Raw genomic sequence first — 20,828 nt, forward strand, 5'->3', positions numbered from 1 at the left:
GCACTGTCGGGACGATGGCACGGCCTGTAGCAGTGAGACACCACCCAGCAGTGTAGCAGGATCTTCACATCCTGTCCCCTTAGTTAATGGATGGTCTGGAGAGCTCAGAAAGTGGGATGACTTTGAGGCCACAGCCAGTAATGGACAGACCTGGGACCTAAGTCCTCAACTGTTGTCCAAGCTCCTTCCTCCACCCAGACATGACGTCACCAGAAACAAGGATCAGATACCTGAGAATTTTAAAGTCATCTTTAATGCATTTTTAATCATTTTTGCCTTGTCTACCAAATAAATCATCTAAATAAATAGATGCTATACAGTCTCTTCACCATCAGTACAAAAATAAAACTGCGCTCTGCCCCCGATGACTCTCCCCAGCACACACTCCCCGGTGAAGGCCTGGGCCCAGCCCCTCCCAAATACATTCATGTAGTCGCAACAAAGCTCGGAGCTCATTCTGTGCAAAGGAAGTGGCCTTGTGCTGAGACCTGGCGGCCAGGTCCTGTCCACCACTTATAAAGCAAAAAGCGATACCACCTCAAGAAGCCGAGTGCCTTCCCCAGGAGCAGGTGGGAGGGACTTGGCAACAGGATTACCAACTTGGGAGATGATCACCACACAGCCCAAGGGGCTCAGCCATGGCACTGCAAATGTCCACGTGAGGGAAAGTACCACCCGGCTTTACATTCAAATGGGTGGGGTGGAGAAAAAGGCAGGTGGCCACTGCTTTCAAAGCCCTTTCCCCACCCAAGTACTGGCCTTGTAGGGGCTGTGGGCTGAGGGCCTAAGTAGCCAATACAGAGGTCAACTGTCTGTCATCTGTCCTGGGCTGAAAAAAAAAAGTCCTCACAGCCTGCAGATGTTTTGGGGAACCTGGCCCAGAGCAGTCCTTGACATCTCAGGACCACCTATCCCAGGCCACTCAGCCAGCCCTCAGCCCTCCCTGAGCCACAGGGCTCTCCAAGGACCATAAAGTGCCCTGTGAGAGGAAAGACCCACTGCCACTATAGACAGAAGACAGCTGCCTGGCCCAGAGCCTCACTCTGCCCAGCCAACCCTCGGAGAGTGCAGGAAGGTATGTCCCCGGCCAGAGGGCTGTGGCTTCTGTGGGAGGCTGCCCCCACGACCCAACACCTTGGGTCACTGGTGAGAAAACCCTTGTCACCCACCAGTCACCTTCTCTGACTCCCCCAAGCCTCTCCCCTTTCCAGGGCCCCAGAGTCCGTGGGCTGGGACTCCTGCTGCCCTCCCCAACATGCTCCTTTAGATTTGGCTCCCCAGACAGGGGTGAGTCAGGCTACCCTCTGGGGACTGCCCTCAATGGAAGCACTGAATAGACCTGGACAACTGAGGATGAGGGAAAAGGGGAGACCCAGGCTTTGAAGTTTGCTAACAGCATCCCAAGCAGAAACTGGTTACAGGCTCTTTGGTTTGGGAACAGGACGAGGTCTAGAAAGGATGCCCTACCTTTGCCATGCAGAAATTCTGCTGGTCTCCCCAGGACACAGCAGAGTCAGGGGACAGGCAGGACAGTGCCCCCACCCACATGAGCTCTAATGGTTGGAGTGGCAGGAACACTGTCCCCCCAGCTTCTAGCTCCTGAGGTGGGAGGGTGCTGCCCATGGGGCTCCTGTGCAAGCTGACAAGCTTCCCACAGGCAGACAGCCTCACCCCTCACCACAGCGGCCCACATAGCCACTGAACCTCACAGCCTGGCCCACCCAGGGTACCAGGCCAGTCCCAGCTGTGGCATTCAGGTTGGATGGGAAGGGGGACCCAAAAGGGAAGGAAGAAGGGGCCCAGAAGACAAGGGGGGGCCCTGAGAAAGTGGTGGGACAGTCCCTTCCTATCTTCCCATGCCCACTGGCACCTGTGGGTACCCAGGTTGGCTAAGCTAGATGAGAGGGCAGAAGGAGGGGCAGGAAGGACTGAAGAGTCACCTGAGTCAGAAAGAACAAGAACTCCCGTGGGAGGAAGGAGCGTCCCAAGCATCTTGGAGCCTGTGGGCATCACCTGCACCTTGCAGATGTCTGCACATCTGTGACCTGGCCAGGTGCAAGCCCAATGCCATACCTGTGCGCCTGGAGACTGGATGCTGCCAGGCCTTGCCAGACGCCTGCCCTCCACTGATAGCTGCAAACAGATTCAGATGATACGTCCTGTCACGTGACGTGAGTGCACAGTGGGTGAGGGCGCCATGGCAAGTCAGTGTGCGCTGTGAATTGTGCATTGTTCACCTGGCCAGGGCTTCTAAAAGGTGTGCAAAGTCCATGTGAGCAGCTCTGTAGACATGTGAGGCAGGTGTGAGCTCACACCAGGCAATGTGTGCACATCTGGGCAGGTGAGTGTGCTCATAGGTGTTTCCACACAGGACAGCTGATGGGACAGCACTCTTAGCGATCAGCAGGCAGCCTTCTCCCTTGGCAGCACAGGGACCTCTCTGTAGGGCCAGGGGCCATGCCCCACCACGACAATCTCTCCGGTGCTGACCCTGCTCGGGTGGCAAGCCAGTCTGTGTCCCACCACAAAACTGGAGTGGAAAGTTCAAAATAAAGACCCAAGCTGAGAAGAAGGGAGGAGGGCACTACCAGAAGGCTGGGGCCGCTACTCAAGTTAGTCTGGACCTCCCAGGCTCCTCACAGACCCAAGCTCTGAGAGAAAATGAGGGAGACATCTAGGGGTCCATCCCCATCTGCCCTGGAGATGGGACCCAAAAAACATTGTCCCCAACCCTGTCCCACAGGCCTCTCTGTAAATGACCTTCGTGGAGCAAGGGCAGGGCGGGGGCGGGGGGGGGGGTCTTCCCCATGCTTCTGTTCAGTGTTTTCAAAATAAAATGATGACCCTGCTCCCTGCCCCTCCCTATCTCTGGAGTTCCCCACCCAAGCCCCAACAGAGCTTAAGAACGGAAGCCACGATCACAGCTTCCCACTGCGGTCTCGGAAGAAGCCTTCTGCTGCGTGGGCCTCCCGGAAGGTGACAGTGATGGAGTTGGCGGTGATGTCGGTCACGGTCACTTCGCTTGAGGGCAGCGTGGGCGTCCAGGGAGGGGGCCCATCAGGTAGGTCTTCTGCTTCTGCTGCAGCCACAGGACAGACACACAGACAGGGAGGAACAGGCTGGGAATGGGGGATTGGAGGAGATCGTGCAGCATGTAGCCCACCCTTCCACCCCAACACTGGGTCCTCTGGGCACCTCAGGCCAGCCCCAGGCATGCCCAAAGACGGGCGCTCATAAGGAGGGCACCATGTGCACCCGCCATGGCTAGACAAGACCCCCAGAGCAGGGCGGGCTAGGGTCAGGCTGACATGGTCCTGACTGCCCTCATGGCTGTGTGGCCTTTAGGTTCTCCCTGGACAAGGGTAAGAGGCTCTGAGGTCTCTGGATGGCTGCCTTACCCTCCTCCTCAGGAGGCTGCTCAGAGGGCTCCCAGTCGCCAGAGGGCTGCAGGACATCTGGGGCTGGTGACTCCTGCAGGGAGAGCTCCCGTCGATGGCTGTGACTCTCCAGGTGGGGCCCGCGGGGCGGGAACTTCTTGCGTGAGAGCCGCAGATACTTGTGGGCCTTGCGCGGCTTGCGGAGTGGGAAGGGCAGCGTGGACACCAAGGGACCCTGGTCCACCAGCTCAGGTGTCCCCGCCTTCACCACCCCCTCGGGGCTCCCGCTGCCGAGTGGGCACGTCAGGGAGAAGCACAGCTTCTCCTTGCCCTTGGCCTTGTGGGAGCTCCGCAGGTCCATGCTGTAGAGCCGCTGCGGGGGGCAAGCCAGGGCACGGCGCGTCAGCCTGCCCACCCCCCGCTGTGGCACCATCGCCCACGCGGCTCCTCCCCGCCAGCTCCTCCGCTGTCCACGGCCCAAAGCTCAAGACCAGCCTGCAGCCCGCGACCCCCATCCGCCGGGCTCAGCCTCCTTCCTCTCTTGGCTGCAGCACAGCCTGGTCTCCCCAGGGCTGAGGCCAGCGGCTAAGTCTCTCTCCTTTCATACACAATACAGCACACGGGAGCACGTGGAACGCCAACAGGGCTGGGGCAGGGCTTGCCTCTCAAGTGTGACTGGGCCCCACAAAAAGTGAACAAATCCCCCAGATCTGGATGTCAGAAGCAGGTAAGATAAGGAAGCTCTTCTCACCTTTACCACCTCACCCTGAGAACCAGGGCTTCCCGTCAGTCAGCTGGGCTCCCCCCTGCTGTGCAAACCCAGCCACCAGGCCTCCCAGAGCCACAGCTAGGGAAGAGAAGGGCAGCGGGCAGCCTCCAACCATGTCACCTCCTATGTGCCACACAGTCCCTCTGCATGAAGCCCTGCAGAATGTGACTTCCCAGACGGGGCCATAGAGACACTGTGGCTTCTTCCTTGCTCCGGCATCACCCACTTGGGGGAGTAAAGGGCCATCCTGTGAAGATAGCCTTGTTGCCCCGAGGCAGGACTCATCACTGCCTCCCAGGGACATGAAGAGCCACTGGCCAGCCCCACCTGCCTTCCAGTGACCCCTGTCCAGAACACCTTGACTGGCAAGGGAGCTAGGACCATTCCAGGTACAGCTGAAGCACCCCCAATTTCCTGACCCCCAGCAGCCTGTGATGCAACAAACACTAATTGGCTGTGTTGAGTTAGCTTGTTATGCAGCAATGGACAACTGATACGTCTACCCTGCGGGCTTGGTGTGAGGATGAAACAGGCCAGTATGTGAAGTATGCCGGATGCAGAGCCTGTCAGGCAACTGTCCAGCAAATGTCACCTTCTTTCCTGGGACCTGTTCATGCCAGACCCTGTAGATCACGCCTCACACGAAGGGAGGAAAGCCCATCTGCTCAAGAGAGCCTTGCGGGATCCTATCCGATTGAGATCCAGGTGATTTTGCTCCACCTAAAGAAAGCCTCGGGTGATTCCACCCACTGAAGAGAGAGCCACTGGGCTAGAGACAGCCTATGGTAATCCTGTCAACTGGAAGGGAATTCTGATCCCTATGGAAACAAAATCCCATGGGCATGAGTTTCTAGATTAGGGTTAACTGGGGTGGGAAGACCCACCCTAATTGAGGGCAGAATTTTTCATAGGCTGGGGTCTTACACTGAATAAAAAGGAATGAACAGGCTCAGCACCAATGTCCATGGCTCCCTGTGAACTTCCTGACCGTGGACTGGATGCCACCAGCTACGCCATGTTACCGCACTGGGCTTTCCCTGCCACAGCAGATGGTACCCTTGAACTGTGGAGCTAGCCAAACCTTCCTGCCATTAAACTGCTTTTTGTCAAATATTTCACCTCAGGGAGGGGATATGATGGAGAATGGAAATTCAAAGGGGAAAGTGGGGGGGAGGGTATTACCATGAGATATTTTTTATAATCATGGAAAATGTTAATAAAAATTGAGAAAAAAGTATTTCATCTCATCACAGCAACAAAGAAAATAATTGCTACCAAACCTCAAGGGGTCTGCTCTGCTACCACTGAGCCCCCCTCCCCTAAAGAAACCCTGAGGTGATCCTCTCTGCTAGAGACACCTTTGGGTGATCCTGCACCAGGAGTAACCACACTGCACTTATGATTTTGTTTCAAATGCCCAGGGTGGCCTTAAACATAAAGGAGAGGACATGCTGTTATCAGCACCCTTCCAGTGAGAAAACTCCACTGGGGGTTGCCGAGCCACAGACCACCACAGCACCCTCCCCTTTCACTTCTCATCTCCAAGGATGGCGAGGAGACATCGGAGGTGGGGAAATGGAGGCACCACAGGCGTCTTCCCACTCAGAAAGGACATGCTTCTAGGAGTCTGCTAATCAAGGGTCGTATTCCCGAATTCAAAGGGTCTCTGTTTCTTGGATTCTGCAATTCCAGCTTCGCATGTTTCCTCAATTCTATAGTTATGTTGTTGAAGTCCTCAATATTACAGTTTTGTGTTCAAAGGTTTGGAGCATTACAAAAAGCTTATTCACAACATCACAAGCTTTCAAAGATCCTAGGATGGAATTGGCTGTGCCCACCCTCTCTCCCACCTGTGAACCCCCCCCCCCCCGACACACACACATACACCAGGCTATCTTGCCTGGGATCCAGCCCTGCAACGTGGCCTTTTCCCAGCCCCTTCCACTGAAGCATGCCCAGTGAGGGTCCCTATTCCTCAGTGCCCTGGACAGTACTCAGGGAGGGTACGTAGATGGGCTCAACAGCCAGTGCGAATGCGGGCGGGCAGGCGGGGCAGGGCGGGGAGGCAGGAGGACAAGGCGAGGGAAGAGGCCCAGGGCCACGGTTACCTGCAGCAGAAGCCGCTTGGGTTTCGGACCTCTCTTCCTATACCCGGATGCTCGGTCTCTCTCCTCCCTGAGGGTGCAAGGCAGGCAGCAAAAGAAAACAACACACTGGTGACATCTAACGGGAACTGAGGTGTCACCTCATGCCCCTCCATGTGCCCGGGTTGGAGAGGCCCTCATGGGCCATCCCATGGTCTTCCGTATTGCTCTATAGGGACAGTCAGTGACAATGGGGTCAGATGTTTAATTTCCAGGGCCTGAACTTTCCATCTGACAAATGAGGACACTGGTCTTCAAAATCATGTGGGTCTTCTGAATGTTTCCGAAACTGTCCATGCTACTGGGAAGCCCCCAGGACGTAGGTCATTTCTCCCCTTAGCAAGCAGTACTGAAGTCTGCCTTTGTGGCTTGCCTGGGGTGTCCTGGGAAACTGGGGAGGACAGAGAGTCCTTTGCTGAGTGGAGCTCATCTCAGCTGCTCCAGTTGGGAAGGGCTGGAACCAGCAGAGGAGGGACCCTGCCTCATCTGTACCACTGACCCAGGCAGGAAAGGAGAAGTGGCTGCATAAGTATCCCACAGATGCCCAGCTCTGTTGGGTGCCCTGCCCACACAGGAAGCTCACACAGCACTGAGCTGACCAAACTCAACCAGACACTACGCATAACCACGCCGGTGGCGGAGAGTCTTCTGCCTGCGTGTCAGTTCACTCACCTTTTCTGAAGTCCCACTGCGGAGATGCTGTGTGCAGCAGACAGAATGTGAGGCTAGGAGCTCACCCTTGGGTCTGAGTGACATTAGGCTGCCTCCCCATCCAGACTCAGCATAGACCAGTCCTCCCCAAACATCAGACCAGCCTGCAGGTGGGACCTGCCACACCCTGCCAGGCACTGGTCTCCTGAGTCGGGCAAAAGGTTCCTAGCCTTGACCCTTTCCACTACCCTTTGCCACACTCAAGACAATCCACAAGACTGGGCATGGTGGTGCATACCAGTAAGTCTAGCAATTGGGGGTAGGGCAAGGAGCAGAGACAAGGAGGATAATCACAAGTTTGTGGGACCTCCCTTTTGGACCAAGGTCCCACTCATCAAGCACCCAGGAAGCTAGAACAAACTGTGGGACAGAAAAGAACCATGGTGAGCTGAGGAGATGGCTTAGTGGTTGAGGCACTTGCCTGCAAAGCCAAAGGCCCTAGGTTCAATTCCCCAGGACCCACATAAGCCAGATGCACAAGGTGGCACATGCATCAGGAGTTTGTTTGCAGTGGCTAAAGGCTCTGCCACACCCATTCTCTTTCTCTCTCAAATAAATAAAAAATCAAATATTTTTTTAAAAAAAGAAAAGAACCATGGTGACATATCCTTTCAAAAAAGTACAGCTGGAAGGCTCTGGGGAGAAACAGCAGCAGAGAAATGTGAGCAGCCACCCAGAAGCCCTGACTATGCCCACTCAGCTGTGAGGATCCTGGACAAACCCGTAACTGCCCAGACTGGCCTGCACTTCCTCATCTGTCCAACAATGCCCTCAGCCCAGTCTCACGAGGCTACCATAAGGGGCCAGATGAAAATACTTAGGAGGGCTGGACAGATGGTTTAGTGGCTAAGGCGTTTGCCTGTAAAGCCAGAGGACCCAGGTTCGAATCGCTAGGACCCATGTAAGCCAGATACACAAGGTAGCACATGTGTCTGGAGTTTGTTTGCAGTGGCTAAAGGCTCTGGTGCACCCATTTTTTTTCTCTCTAATAAACAAAATTAATAAATTAGTTCATTTAAAAAAACAAATAGCAGGGCGCGGTGGTGCACGCCTTTAATCCTAGCACTTGGGAGGCAGAGGTAGGAGGATTGCCGTGAGTTCGAGGCTACCCTGAGAATACAGAGTCAGCCTGAGCTAGGAGGAGACCCTACCTCAAAAAACCAAAATAATAAAAATAATTAGGAGACATGTCCCACCGGGCACGGGAGATGGTTCTGGGAGTGTGCGCACTTCACAGTTAGGAAGGAAGGTGGACTCACACTCAACTCCCGCAGGGCGCTGACAGGAGGACAGAGTCCTGGCTGGAATCCCTCTTTCACATTCTCCCAGCTTTGCCTGGCCTCGCTGCGCTTGGTCTGCTGGTGAGTGCATCTCTGACTTCCTACTGGGGAGCCACCGGCGCCATTACTCACACACCAGCCCCTCTGAGAGTCTTGCATACCTCAAGGGAACTGACTGAGGCCTCTGCCTGGGGTCAGGGAGCCAGCAGACACACAAAGCTGGCAGATACAGGGAGAGGCCAATGGGACACAGGAACGACATCCAGCACCTTGGTGCCTGCTGTGAACAGCCCTGCCAAACATCCCTGCCCCGCCCTGCCCTCCAAAGCTCTTGCCCAGGGCCAAGCCAGCAGTCAGAGGCGGCCTCAAGCCAGGCTCAGAGCAAGCAGGCCTTACTTCTCCTCGTAGGCCATGACGAGGCGGGGGTCCAGGATGTGCTCCTCAGGCTCCCATGTGCTGTACCTAGGGAGAGGGACAGAAGGTCAGAACTGGGGGCTTGGGAGAAGGTGCACCGATCAAGGGCACTTGCTTGCAAAGCCTGCTGGCCTGGGTTCAAGTCTCCAGAGCCCACATAAAGCCCGACACAAAGTGGCATGTATGTCTGGAGTTCACGTGCAGTGATAAGAGACTCTGGTGCCCCTACCTCCACATGCATAAATTTTTTAAAAAGCCGGGGGCGGAGGCAGGTGTGGTGGCGCACGCCTTTAATCCCAGCACTCGGGAAGCATAGGTAGGAGGATCGCCATCAGTTCAAGGTCAGACTAAGACTATGTAGTGAATTCCAGGTCAGCCTGGGCTAGAGCAAGACCCTACCTGGAAAAAAAAAGGGGGGGGGGTGCTGCAGAGATGACTCAGTGGTTAAGATGCTTGCCTGCAAAGCCGAGTGGTCCAGGTTCAATTTCCCAGTACTCATGTAAAGCCAGGTGCACAGTGGTACATGCTCTGGAGTTTGTCTGCAGCAGCTGGAGGCTCTGGCATGTCCATTCTGCACCCCCATTCCCATCTGTTTGCAAATTTTTAAAAAAAGGCCAAGCTAGGCATGGTGGCACACAGCTTTATCCCAGCACTCAGGAGGCAGAGGTAGAAGGATCACAGTGAGTTCGAGGCCACCCTGGGACAATGTAGTGAATTCCAGGTCAGCCTGGATTAGAGTGAGACCCTATCTTGAAAAACCAAAAAGAAAAAAGTAAAAGAAAAAAGGTCAAGTATGGTGGTGCTTGCCTTTAATCCCAGCACTAGGGAGGCAGAGGTAGGAGGACCACTGTGAAGTAGAGGCCAGCCTGGGACAACAGAGTGAATGCCAGGTCAGCCTGGCCTAAAGACTGACCATGTCAAAAAAACAAAGAGAAGGGAAAAAAAGGCGGGGGTGCTAGAAATGCCCTGATGCCACCATCATCTTAGCTGCTTACCAGGACCAGAGCACCAAGCCTTGGCTGCCCTAGCAAGTGTGACAGACATAACCTGTACCTCCCGGGGCCTCCATGACACCACAAGTCCTGTTGCTCACACATAATCAGATGAAGTCCACGGCTGCCTAGAAGATAGGAGGGCCTTGCATTTCCTGGGCACCCTCCTACAACACAGCAACCTGCCTGCGTTCAAATCCCAGCTGCACGCGAGCTGGCCAGACACCTTTGAACCATGTGCCTCAGTGTCCTCTTCAATGAAGGACTCAGGTACAGGAAGAGGTCAGGTGCCATTGTGAACAGAGTTTTCTCGAAGTAGGGTCTCCTCTAGCCCAGGCTGACCTGGAATTCGCTATGTAGTCTCAGGCTGGCCTCGAACTCATGGTAACACTCCTACCTCTGCCTCCTCTGGAGTGATGGGATTAAAGACATGGGCCACCACGGCCAGCTCAAGAGGGTTTCCTGCTGCCTGTTTCCGGTCACTCCTCCTCCCCAGCCCCAGCATGGCCAGTACATCGATGCCAGCAAGTCAGGTCTGCAGGTCCCTTGGCCTAGTAAACTAGTGGCCAGTAGCACAGGATTCTTACAGGGGTCCCATGATCTCACCTCTTCCACCTCAACCACAGACACACACTTGTTCCAGAGCTCAGCAGCCTGGGATCGGCCACAGCCTCCCTCAACCACAGAGCCACTCAGCAGTTTTGTTTTTTTAATATTTTATTTACTTGTAAGGGAAGACAGAGAAAGAGAGAATGGGCACACCAGGTTCTCTTGCTGCTGCAAACAAACTCTAGATGCATGTGTATTGGGCTTTACACGGATACTGGAGAATTGAACCCAGGCCATCAGTGCCTTAACTGCTGAATCATCTTTCCAGCCCCACTCAGAACCTTTTGTTTTGTTTTGAAGCTGTCCATTTTTTTGTCTGGTTGTTTTTGTCTTTTTGTGGCTTAGATTTTTGGCTTTTCAATGTAGGGTCGCACTCTAGCCCAGGCTGACCTGGAATTAACTATGTAGTCTCAGGGTGTCCTTGAACTCATGGCGATCCTCCTACCTCTGCCTCCTGAGTACTGGGATTAAAGGCGTGCACCACCACGCCCGGCTGCTTGGATTTTTTAAGACTGGCTATTCCTGTGCAGCGCAACCTAGCCTCCACGTGTAATCCTCCTGTCTCAGTCTGCCAAGTGCCAGGATTGCAAACGTGTGTTACAACGCCCAGCAAAAGCAGCTCACCTTTCTTTTCTCAAGATTTATTTGAGACAAGAGATATGGATTGGGGAGAGAGTGAGTGAGAATGAGTGTGCCAGGGCCTCTAGCCACTGAAAACAAACTCCAGACACATGTGCCACAATGTGCATATGGCTTACGTGGGACCAATTCAAACCTGGGTTCTTCACAGGCATGTGCCTTAACTGCTAAGCCATCTCTCCAGCCCAGCGGCTCACCTTTATGTTTAACTTTTTTTGAGGAAGGGCCTCACTCTAGTGCAGACTAACCTGGAACTCACCATGTTGCCACAGTTGTCCTTTACTCCGTGATCTTCCTATTCTGGCTTCCCCAGTGCTGGATTACAGATGTGACTCACCACACCCAGTTTAAGATTTTTTTTGTTTTTTTTTTGGTTTTTCGAGGTAGGGTCTCACTCTGGTCCAGGCTGACCTGGAATTAACTCTGTCATCTCAGGGTGGCCTTGAACTCATGGCGATCCTCCTACCTCTGCCTCCCGAGTGCTGGGATTAAAGGTGTGCACCACCACGCCCGGCTCAGTTTAAGATTTTTTGAAGCAGGATCTTACTATAGCCCAGACTGCCCTCAAACTCATGGTGATCTTCAAAAGCATGAGCCATTACACCTAGCCAATAACTTTAAAAACAAAATGTATGGCTGGAGAGATGGCTCAGCAGTTAAAGGCACTTGCTTGCAAAGCCTAATAGCCTGGGTTCCAGTAAGACGGATGCACAAAATGGTTCATATCTCTGGAGTTCATCTGCAGTGGTAAGAGGCTCTGGTGAGCCCATTCTCTCTTAAATATGTGTGTGTGTATGTGTGTGAATTAACTTTCATATTTTTGACTTACAAGGAGGGGATGAATGAGAATGGGCGCACCAGGGCCTCTAGCCATTGCAAAAGAACCCCAGATGAATGCACCACTTTGTGCACCTGACTTTACATGGGTACTAAGGAATCAAACCTGGGCTTTTAGGCTTTGTAGGCAAATTCCTTAAGTGCTGAGCCATCTCTTCAGTCCTTATATATTTTTTTAAATATTATTTATTTATTTGAGAGAGAGAGAATGGGCCTCCAGCCACTGCAAACGAACTCCAGATGCATATGCCCCCTTGTACATCTGGCTTACATGGTTCCTGGAGAATCAAACTGGGAACCTTTGGCTTTGCAGGCAAATGCCTTAACTGCTAAGCCATCTCTCCAGCCCAGTCCTTATACTTTTAAAAGTAAGATTTACTGTGGGCTGGGGAGATGGTTCAATAGTAAATTTAATACATATATAATTTAAAAGCAACTTTAGTTGTACATGATGGTGCATGCCTATAATTCTAGCACTTAAAATGGAGACAGGAAGACAAGGAGTCCCAAGCCAGCCTGGGCTACATGAGAACTTATCTCAATGAAACAAACAAACAAAAAAAAAAAAAACTTTAAAAATAGAAAAAAAAACTTTTATTTTGAAGTGTTTTCTTTTTAAAAAATATTTTATTTATTTGACAGAAAGGGAGGGAGAGAGAATGGGCACGCCAAAGCCTCTAGCCACTGCAAACAAACTATAGACACATGTGCCATATTGTGCATTTGGCTTACATAGGTACTGGGAAATTGAACCTGGGTCCTTAGGCTTGATAGGCAAATACATTAACTGCTAAACCATCACTCCATCCCAGAAAAAAACAAAAACAAAAACAAAAAACTTTAGTAAGACTCTATGAATTGAAAAAGCAGCATCACCACAAATAAACTCAAATATAATTTAAAAGATATGTATCTATGAAGTATGTATGTATGAGAACCAAAATAAAGCCATATTCTGTGATTCAGGTCAGGGCCTTGTTGGAGAAGGTAGGTGGGTGACTGGGTGGGAAGACACACCTGAAAGTCTAAGGGCAGCAGAGACACCCATGGCGCCAGCTGCCTCCTGACCAGGTGGGCTACACGTTTTCTCTGAAGCCTCTAGGTTGTCTTGTGGTAACACTAGGCCGGTGGGGAGGGGAAGCTGCCCAGACACAGGAGGCATGCTTCTTCCTCCCCACTAACTCCCTCTTGGGCTGAAAGGGAGGCGTTGAGGCATCAGGACCCCTGCCCCCAGCATACACAGCTATTTCCTGCTCAGCAAGGTGCCTAAGCTCTGCTCTCCCCGTCCCAGGCAGCCAGCTCTAGCCATCCTTCACACCCAAGTCCTTATAGCCTTCCCCAACTTCCCTTCTAGCTGTCCAAGCCTCGGAGGACCAACTGCATATATAAACGCAGCTGGCCCAAGGACCACTATCTTGGAGGCCGCACAAGCTCCGCCCCAGATGCTCTGGGAGAGCTCTGAGTGACCACTGCAGAAAGCTCACAGCCCGACCACCCACCAGGCAGGGGGGGACTGCCTACCTTCCTTCCTGTAATGCAAGAGGAATCAGGTTTCCCTCCTGAAAGGCCAGCAACATCCTCTACCTTACTAGGCCTTTTTGCCCTGCCCACCCACCCACCTGCCCGCCCATTTCTTGCTGAGGTAGCTGCTGCGGGAGTCCGGGCACATCCCTACCCTTCTCTGGACCCCAATTTCTTCATCTTAGTAACAGTCGCCACCAAGTCCAGACAGCAGGTGCACCGGCTACCGGGAGGAACTCGTCCCTCTCTCACTGCTGCGTCAAGGTAGGGCCCTAAATTACTTCCCCAATTTCCAGATGAATAAAACTGAGGAACAGAGGCCAAGCATCTTCCCCAAGGTCACTGCAGGGAAATGCGCAGTCTGCGACTGGCACACAGTTCTACTTTCGGTCACTGCCAGCTTCCCCGGGCCTTACAGGTCATCGATGGTATGCGGACTCCCCAAAAGCTACGACTTCCCCAGGACCACTGTCTGTCTGGTCCTTCCCTGTGTCCCTGGCCTGGCACACAGTGAGCGCCTGGAAAATAGGGGGCCCGGGTCCCAGGGTGGGCGTAAGAAGCGCGCCCTGCCGCTGCGGGGGGGCGGAGGGGAAGTGGCTTCTTCCCCCGTCGGGAGCAGCCCGCCATCCCGAGACCCCGAGGTCGGGGCGGGTCTACAGGGGGGTCCAGGCGCGTGGCATGCCCAAGCTGAGCGGTTGAGGGGGGCGAGGGGCCTGTCCCAGCCCCAGCCCCGTGTGCGGCGGCCACGTGCACGCGCACGCAAGGGGAGGGCGCGCACCCCAGGGTTCATGCGAGCCGACGGGGCGGGGCCTGCCGCTGGAGATAAACACAGCCACGTGACCGCGCGCCCCGCCCCCAGCCCGGTAAACAAGCTGGCCACCACGCCCGCAGCGCTGCGCAGGCTCCGGTGCCCAGGCGCAGGACCCCCACAAGGAGGCAGGACGACTGGGGGGGGGGGGCTCCCGATACTGTGGGGCTGGGAACCCTGCAGGGCCAGGCCAGCTGGTATCCTCCGACCCTCCCACAACTCGTTTCAACTACCCCAAATGCTGGGCAAGTGACTCCTTGTTTCTGCTGCCTCGTCATAAGGCGGGAAGCCCCATAATCTCTCCGCTTTGGGTCGTGGTGAAGTTGGATACGTTCGGTACTTAGATGCGGGTGGCACATAATAAAAGCAAACAGACTTTAATTGAATCCACTTCGGAAACCTAGAGTGCACACGTCTGCCAGGGCCAGCGCCCAGGACTCTGTGGGCTGCTGCCCAACCTGGCCCTTGGAGGGGGAAGCGCTGCTGTGCTCCTACCAGGCCAGACAGTTTTTGTTTTATATTTTTGAGGTAGGGTCTCACTCTTTACAGACAGGAAAATGGAGGCAGACAGGCTCAGGGTCTTGCCCAGGTTCGCAGCTGATCAATCACAACCACGGATCAAAGGAAGGATGGTCTGGACCCCAAAGGCTGGGAGTAGCCCACTCAAGTGACTGAAGAGCAAACAGCCAAGGGCATCCTGATCATCTTTGTTGATGCTGACTGTGGATCATGGGGGGGGGGCAGGTCTGAGTCTCCCCAGGCTGAAAGCACTCTTCTTAGCTATGGGTTTTTGTCTTTAAAATGGGCCCATGCCTGGCTCACAGCTTGGTAACTGCTGTCATGGCTAGAGCTCCCTGGAACATTCCTCAGAAGATGAGAAAGAAAGGAAGGCTTTTCAAGAAGGGCAGGCAGCGCCAAGAGTGGACCTTGTAGCTGACCATATCTCTGCCCCATGCCCCCAGCTCCTCCCTGGGCCATTTACTGTGACTCTCACAAGATGCTTGCAAGATAGCCTCCTACCTGCTGGGCAAAGGAGGGACAGTGATTTGCTTGTGGCTAGGGAGAGAAAACAGGGCAGGCATAAAAGATGGCTCCAGAGCAGCCTGGCATAGTTACCCTGTCTTCCCTACCTGAGGAGGGTGATGGTCAAGCAGGAAGTTCCAACCTGGCCCAAACTGGCACTGCCCAGCCAAGGCTCATTGGTCTGACAACACCTATCCCTACCTCTTTCAGCCTCTCCCCAAGTCAGGGGGGCCCTGGATTTTGACATTATCCCCTACTCTGCCCTTTTCCCCCAAACGAAGTAGGGATGGTGGGCAGTGTACCTGCTTTACACAGACAGCAGGTGATAGACAGTAAAGCAGCAGCCGGGTGTGGTGGCGCATGCCTTTAATCCCAGTTCAAGGCCACCCTGAGACTACATAGTGAATTCCAGAAGAAAAGTAGGTATCAGTTTTGTGGGGTCTGCAGTTAAGTTCTAATAACCTCCCTCTTTTTTTTTTTTTTTTTGAGACAGGGTCTCCATGTAGTGCATGCTGGACTCAAACTCACTATGTAACCAATGATGGCCTTACGTATGACCTCAAACTCTTTATTCTCCTGCTCCACCTATAACACACAGGAACTACCAAGCCTGGGGATCAAACCTAGGGCTTTATGCATGCACTCCACTGAGCTACATCTACAGCCCTGAGCTCCCCTTGTGAAGTCCCACTTTCCCCAACTGGAAAGCAAGAACTGATCTACACAAGCATTTTTTGTTTTGTTTTGTTTTTTCCAGGTAGGGTCTCACTCTAGCCCAGGCTGACCTGGAATTCACTCTGTGTTCTCAGGGTTGCCTCGAACACCTGGCGATCCTCCTACCTCTGTCTTCATGCTGGGATTAAAGGTGTGCGCCACCATGCCCGGCTTTAAACAAGCATATTTTGAGCACCCATTTGGGAAGAAATTTTCCCTGAGTGGAGAAAATGAGGGGGAAAATGAAGAAGAAGAAGAAACATGGCCCAGAGGCCCACATTTCCAACGCTGCAAACTAGCAGTTTGGTTCTCCCTGCATTCTGGGAGAGACTTGTAGACCAAAAGCTGGGGACCTGCCCAAGGGCTCATAGCTGCCCATGGGACAGCCAGGCCTGGAACCCAGGAGCAAAGTGAGGAGTTGTGCAGGCGTGGGCAGAAGGTCTCAGCCCTAGGTCATCACCAAACGGCTCTGGATAGAACCAGAGGGCATTAGCTCCCTCCTGTGAAGAAAGCTCAGCCAGCAGATGTGACCACATAGTGGCAGCCAGAGTCTGGGGTCCCCTTTCTTGCACACTCCTGGATTGCCGCTCTGCCACAGCCAGAAGCCCACCTGGGGCCAGTGAAGATGGGGATGCAGGGTAGGGTGTGAGTGGTGAGAGGTGGTAGGTGTGTAACCTACTTGCCCGCCACCAACCCCAGCATCAGAATTCCTGTGGTTTGCCCACCGGGCCATGCACCTAGTGAGGAGTGCAGGCCTGGACCACCACAGCCACTCCCTGCTCTTCCCCAGGCTGCCTCACCCCACCATCCCTTCACCACACACCAGGACCCAATCACAGGGACACCCCATCCCCCACACTAGCAGAGAGAATAGAACCCCAGGGGCTGAGGCAGAGCCATCAGCAAGCAGAAGGGGTTTCCGGAGCTAGTCTCCAGGAGGCAAGCCCAAGAGCGGGACACCTACAGACCAATAGAGAGACCCCACAAGGAGTTTGTTCCCACCCCCAGCAACTCCCTGCAGGGCCACGATTAGTGGGAGAAGGATTGGGCCTCAGGAGCAGAGGTGGGGGGGGGGTCCTACAGCTAGCACTTCTAACCCTGCCTGGTGTGATGTTGAAGAGGTCCAGAGACTCCTTGAAAATGGGAAGGCCTACTTCAGGTCCTAGCCCTGCCTCCACTTGCTGTGTAACTGACATAAGGCAAGCTGTTTAACCTATCCGAACCTATTTTCTCATATGAGTGATCAGGGTCCTCCCCCACACACGAAGAACTGACTCTAGACTGCAAAGTGTCATCCAGATGCAAAGTGACCCCCAAAGTGACTCTGCCTCTTCTGCATGGCACCCAGGATGCCACTGGCTGGGTTGGTTCCCTTTGCACCCAGCATTGTACCTGCTGCACCTGGGAACCCCTTCACCTGGCCAGCAGACACTGCTGAAGCTAAGATGCTGGGCATTCACGTCCATGGCCACACGGGGTCTGGGTGAGGGGAACCCCCACCCCACACACACACACCTGCCTATACTCCAGCTCCTCAGCTGGGAAGGGGACACTGAGGTTCACAGAAGCTGGTGATTTCATCAGCATCAGCTGTCAGCACAAAACCTAGGCCAGCAAGAGGGTAACAGGCTAGTAAAGGACAAACAGGCAGACAGATGGACAGACACACAAAGAAGTCTTACTTGGGAGGCCATCCTTTCCACTTCACCAGATACTCCACTTTGCCCTGTGGAGACAGACAAGAGGACATGGTGAGACACACACATACATGTTCCTACCATTACCTGCAGAGCAGTAGGGCCCAAAGGACCTTTTTATTTTATTTTGTTTGTTTTCTGAGATACGGTCTCACCCTAGCTCAGGCTGACCTGGAATTCACTCTGTAGACTCAGGGTGGTCTTGAACTCATGGTGATCTTCCTACCCCTGCCTCCCGAGCGAGTGCTGGGATTAAAGGTGTGCAGCATGACACCCAGTTCCAAAGGACCCTTTTGCACAGGGGCCCCCAGCCCATGAACCTCAAGTACTTTCCATCAGATCCTCGGCAACCCAAAGTTGGCCACTGTAGTATAGGAAGCCATCTGGCCCCCAAACAGCCTTGGGGTCCAAGCTTAGGGCTCAAATTACACAGGAGTGTACTCAGTTGAGACCACATGGGGAGATGACAGAGACTCAGGGGCTGCTCCAGATCCTAGCACTTTCCCTGGCTGTCCGGAGATGCTGCCTTTTGCTCGGAAAAGCCTGACAGTCCCTATCTTCAGAAAAGGTGGCCAGCCCTCCACTTGTTAGGAAAGGGAGCCAGCTGCCGTCCTCACTGAAGGGACAAGGGTCTTTAAGTGTGTGGTCCAACCTTCTGCAGTGGGTAAAGCGCTTCCAAAGTATACGAATTTTGAAAACAAAGCGGCAGGTCCTGGCCACCCTGCCGCAGCTCTTCTCCCTAGCACCAGGCAGTGGACAGTTCTTTCCACAAAGCACCTAGCCAAGCCAAAGGCATCCGTGTTTATTTCCTCCTGTGCCAGAATGCCAGCTTCACCAGGGGAGGCAGAAAGCCCTGGGCTCAGAGTGGTGCCTGGTACAAGCGCGAGCCTCAGAAAAGGTATAAAGCACGGGGCTGAGGGGCTAAGGTACTCTGCGGTGTACCCCTTGCAGCCTATAGAAGGCAGCCATGGCTACACGGGCTTCCAGCCTAACCCACTGGGGGGAGGAGAGGCAGCGCTAACCAGCAGACAGCCAATCCCTGAGAAGCCCTGGGGAAGAAGAGCTGGAGTCCGAGAAGCCTCGGACCGGGTCCTGCGTGGGAGGCGAGCCTAGCCACGCAGGGGCAAGAGATGGACGAGCGAGCGAGCGAGCGAGCGGGCGGGCGGGCAGCAGGACCACCCGAGCTCAGCGTTCTACCTCCATCTCTTAACTTTCTAAGGATCCTGGAACACCCGGGTCTCAGGCTTTGCCTCTTGTCAAATAGGAGGTGAAGGCCAGAGTCCTGAGGAGCTGTAGCAGCAAGAGGGCCAGGAGAGGGACTTTTTCCCCCAAGTGTGTCCCTAGACCCAACCTCCACTCTGGGGCGATGCCCCCGGCAAGCACGTGCGCACAGAGCGTTGAGACGGGACACCAAGACTTCAAAACTCCCGGCCCGAGATGCCATGTCCCGAACCCAGCAAAACAACAGACGCCTCCATAAACCTCGGGGTGTGTGGGGGGAAGACCTAGGCAGAAGGGGAGGAGCTTCGAGGACGCCCGAACAGTGTCGGGAGGCTTCAGAGCCGCGCTGGGGCTGGAGGTGGGGGAGGGGTAAGGGAGGGGTGGAAAAGAAAGGTGTGTGTGTGGGGGGATGGGATGGAAAGGTTAAAGTCCAGCAGGAAAAAAAAAAAAGAATCTGAGACTGTAGGGAAACTTTTCCGAAGCTTCTACTCCAACTTCAAAGGAGTGCGTATCTAAGAGTGCAGAGGAGCGAGTTCTAGACTCACTCCGACTCTACTGCCCCAGCTAAGCAAGTTGTTTCCGCAACTTGGGCCTCAGGGTGCCCTCGCTTGGAATGCGAGGGAGTTAAAAGGATGTGGCTCCGAATCCCAAGTCCCATCCTCATCTCCAGCTCAGGTGGCCTCAGCTGCGCCCAAGCATCCCGGAGCTACAGCTTTCGTTCTACCGACCCGACAGGGTGGTAGGGAAACTGAGGCACGGGCTGGGGTGTGGGGCCCGGCTGCTCAGGGCTACCGAGACTCTCCCCCCGCACCCCACGCGCCAACCCCACCCCAGGCCGGAGGGGGCGGTGCTAGGCAACGCGAGGCGACCTCCCCGGGTCCTGGGAGCCGCCCCCGAGCAGCAGCCTCACCTTCCGCACACGCTTCTTCCGGATGCTCTCCACGGCGAACACCTGCTCGCCTATGGCTGACAGCTCCATGCCCGGCAGCCGGTGAGCGAAGCCCGGGCCAGGCCGGGCCGGGCTTGGGCCGGGGGCGGAGCTGCGGGGTCCCGCGGCTGCTGCGCGCGATGCTCGGGCCAGCGGGGACCCCCGTCAGCCTCGGCCGGGCGCGCACGCGCACGCGCGCACACCCCCTCGCGCTCCCTCACGCCGCCGACGTGCCATTTTTGAACCTGCGCAACGTTTTCCTCCGCGCCGGCCGACGAGCGACCCAGCGAGAGCGCGCGCGCGCGCAGGGGGCGGGGCGGGGCGGGCGCGCGCGGGGTGGAGGGACTCCGCGCACGCCCCGCCCCCGCCGCGGGGGCCCCGCCCATCGCCATGGCCCCGCCCCCTTTCCTGGCCGCAGAGTTGAATCCACCCCACCCCCCTACACACACACACACCCCAGCAGGACTTATTTGGTGCGACGCAGTCCGTGCGCCACGGACATCGCTTCTCGTCGCTGGGCTCCTCAGCTCCACATCGGTCGGTTTTTGATGATCCTGTTTCAAAAATCAAAAACATGAAGCCCGGTGTGGTGGCGCACACCTTTAATCCCAGCACTCGGGAGGCAGTGGTAGGAGGATCACCGTGAGCTCGAGGCCACCCTGGGATTACATAGTGAATTCCAGGTCAGTTCTGAGCTAGAGTGAGACCCAACCTCCAAAAACCAAAGTGAATAAGTATAAAGTAAAATCAGCGGTTAAAGACACTTGCTTGGAAAGCCTGACGGCCTGGGGTTCGATTCCTCAGTACCCATGTAAAAAGCCAGGTGCACAAAGTGGTGCATGCATCTGGAGTCCATTTACAGTGACTGGAGGCCCTGGCGTGCACATTCTTTTTCTTTCCCTTTTCTCTCCTTACAAATAAATATTTGTTTAAATCAAAAACATGCCATGAGTTTGAAGCCACACTGAAACTACATAGTGAATTCCAGGTCAGCCTGAGGTAGAGTGAGACCCTACTTCGAAAATAAACAAACAAAAAAAATAACAACAACAAGACGAACCCACAAAAACTAAATAGTGTGGGCTGGGTCGGGAAGGTAGGAAACCGGAGCAGAGCGGGGAGTTCGCCCGTCTCATTTCCCACC

General features: G+C 54.6%; 1 protein-coding gene across 4 annotated transcripts; it reads right to left on the bottom strand.

Moving 5' to 3' along the window:
- Positions 1 to 262: 262 nt before the first annotated feature.
- Positions 263 to 19,795, bottom strand: Cbx7 (chromobox 7). 4 transcript variants are annotated; one of them, XM_004650321.2, is made up of 6 exons: positions 19,667 to 19,795; positions 17,521 to 17,564; positions 8,678 to 8,743; positions 6,255 to 6,321; positions 3,399 to 3,471; positions 263 to 3,079 (listed from the first exon to the last, which is right to left on the bottom strand). In XM_004650321.2, exons 1-6 carry the CDS (start codon positions 19,733 to 19,735, stop codon positions 2,919 to 2,921), a joined length of 480 nt encoding a protein of 159 aa, XP_004650378.1. In that variant the 5' UTR covers positions 19,736 to 19,795; the 3' UTR covers positions 263 to 2,918. The 4 variants fall into 4 exon arrangements, with proteins under 4 accessions (XP_004650378.1, XP_045008617.1, XP_045008616.1 ...); XM_045152682.1 differs by having other exon boundaries at positions 3,399 to 3,573; XM_045152681.1 differs by having other exon boundaries at positions 263 to 3,076; positions 3,399 to 3,750.
- Positions 19,796 to 20,828: the final 1,033 nt, after the last annotated feature.

Source organism: Jaculus jaculus, chromosome 6, assembly GCF_020740685.1.
Source record: "Jaculus jaculus isolate mJacJac1 chromosome 6, mJacJac1.mat.Y.cur, whole genome shotgun sequence".
Taxonomy (NCBI): domain Eukaryota; kingdom Metazoa; phylum Chordata; class Mammalia; order Rodentia; family Dipodidae; genus Jaculus; species Jaculus jaculus.

Bases quoted from the DNA above. Each gene is read 5' to 3' on its own strand.
- Cbx7 (XM_045152680.1), bottom strand. From the start codon at position 19,735: ATGGAGCTGTCAGCCATAGGCGAGCAGGTGTTCGCCGTGGAGAGCATC. The intron at 8,744-17,520 runs GTAAGACTTCTT...CCCTCTCCCTAG, and splicing joins TGGAAAGGATGGCCTCCCAA to GTACAGCACATGGGAGCCTG. The intron at 6,322-8,677 runs GTAAGGCCTGCT...TTGCACCCTCAG, and splicing joins GTCATGGCCTACGAGGAGAA to GGAGGAGAGAGACCGAGCAT.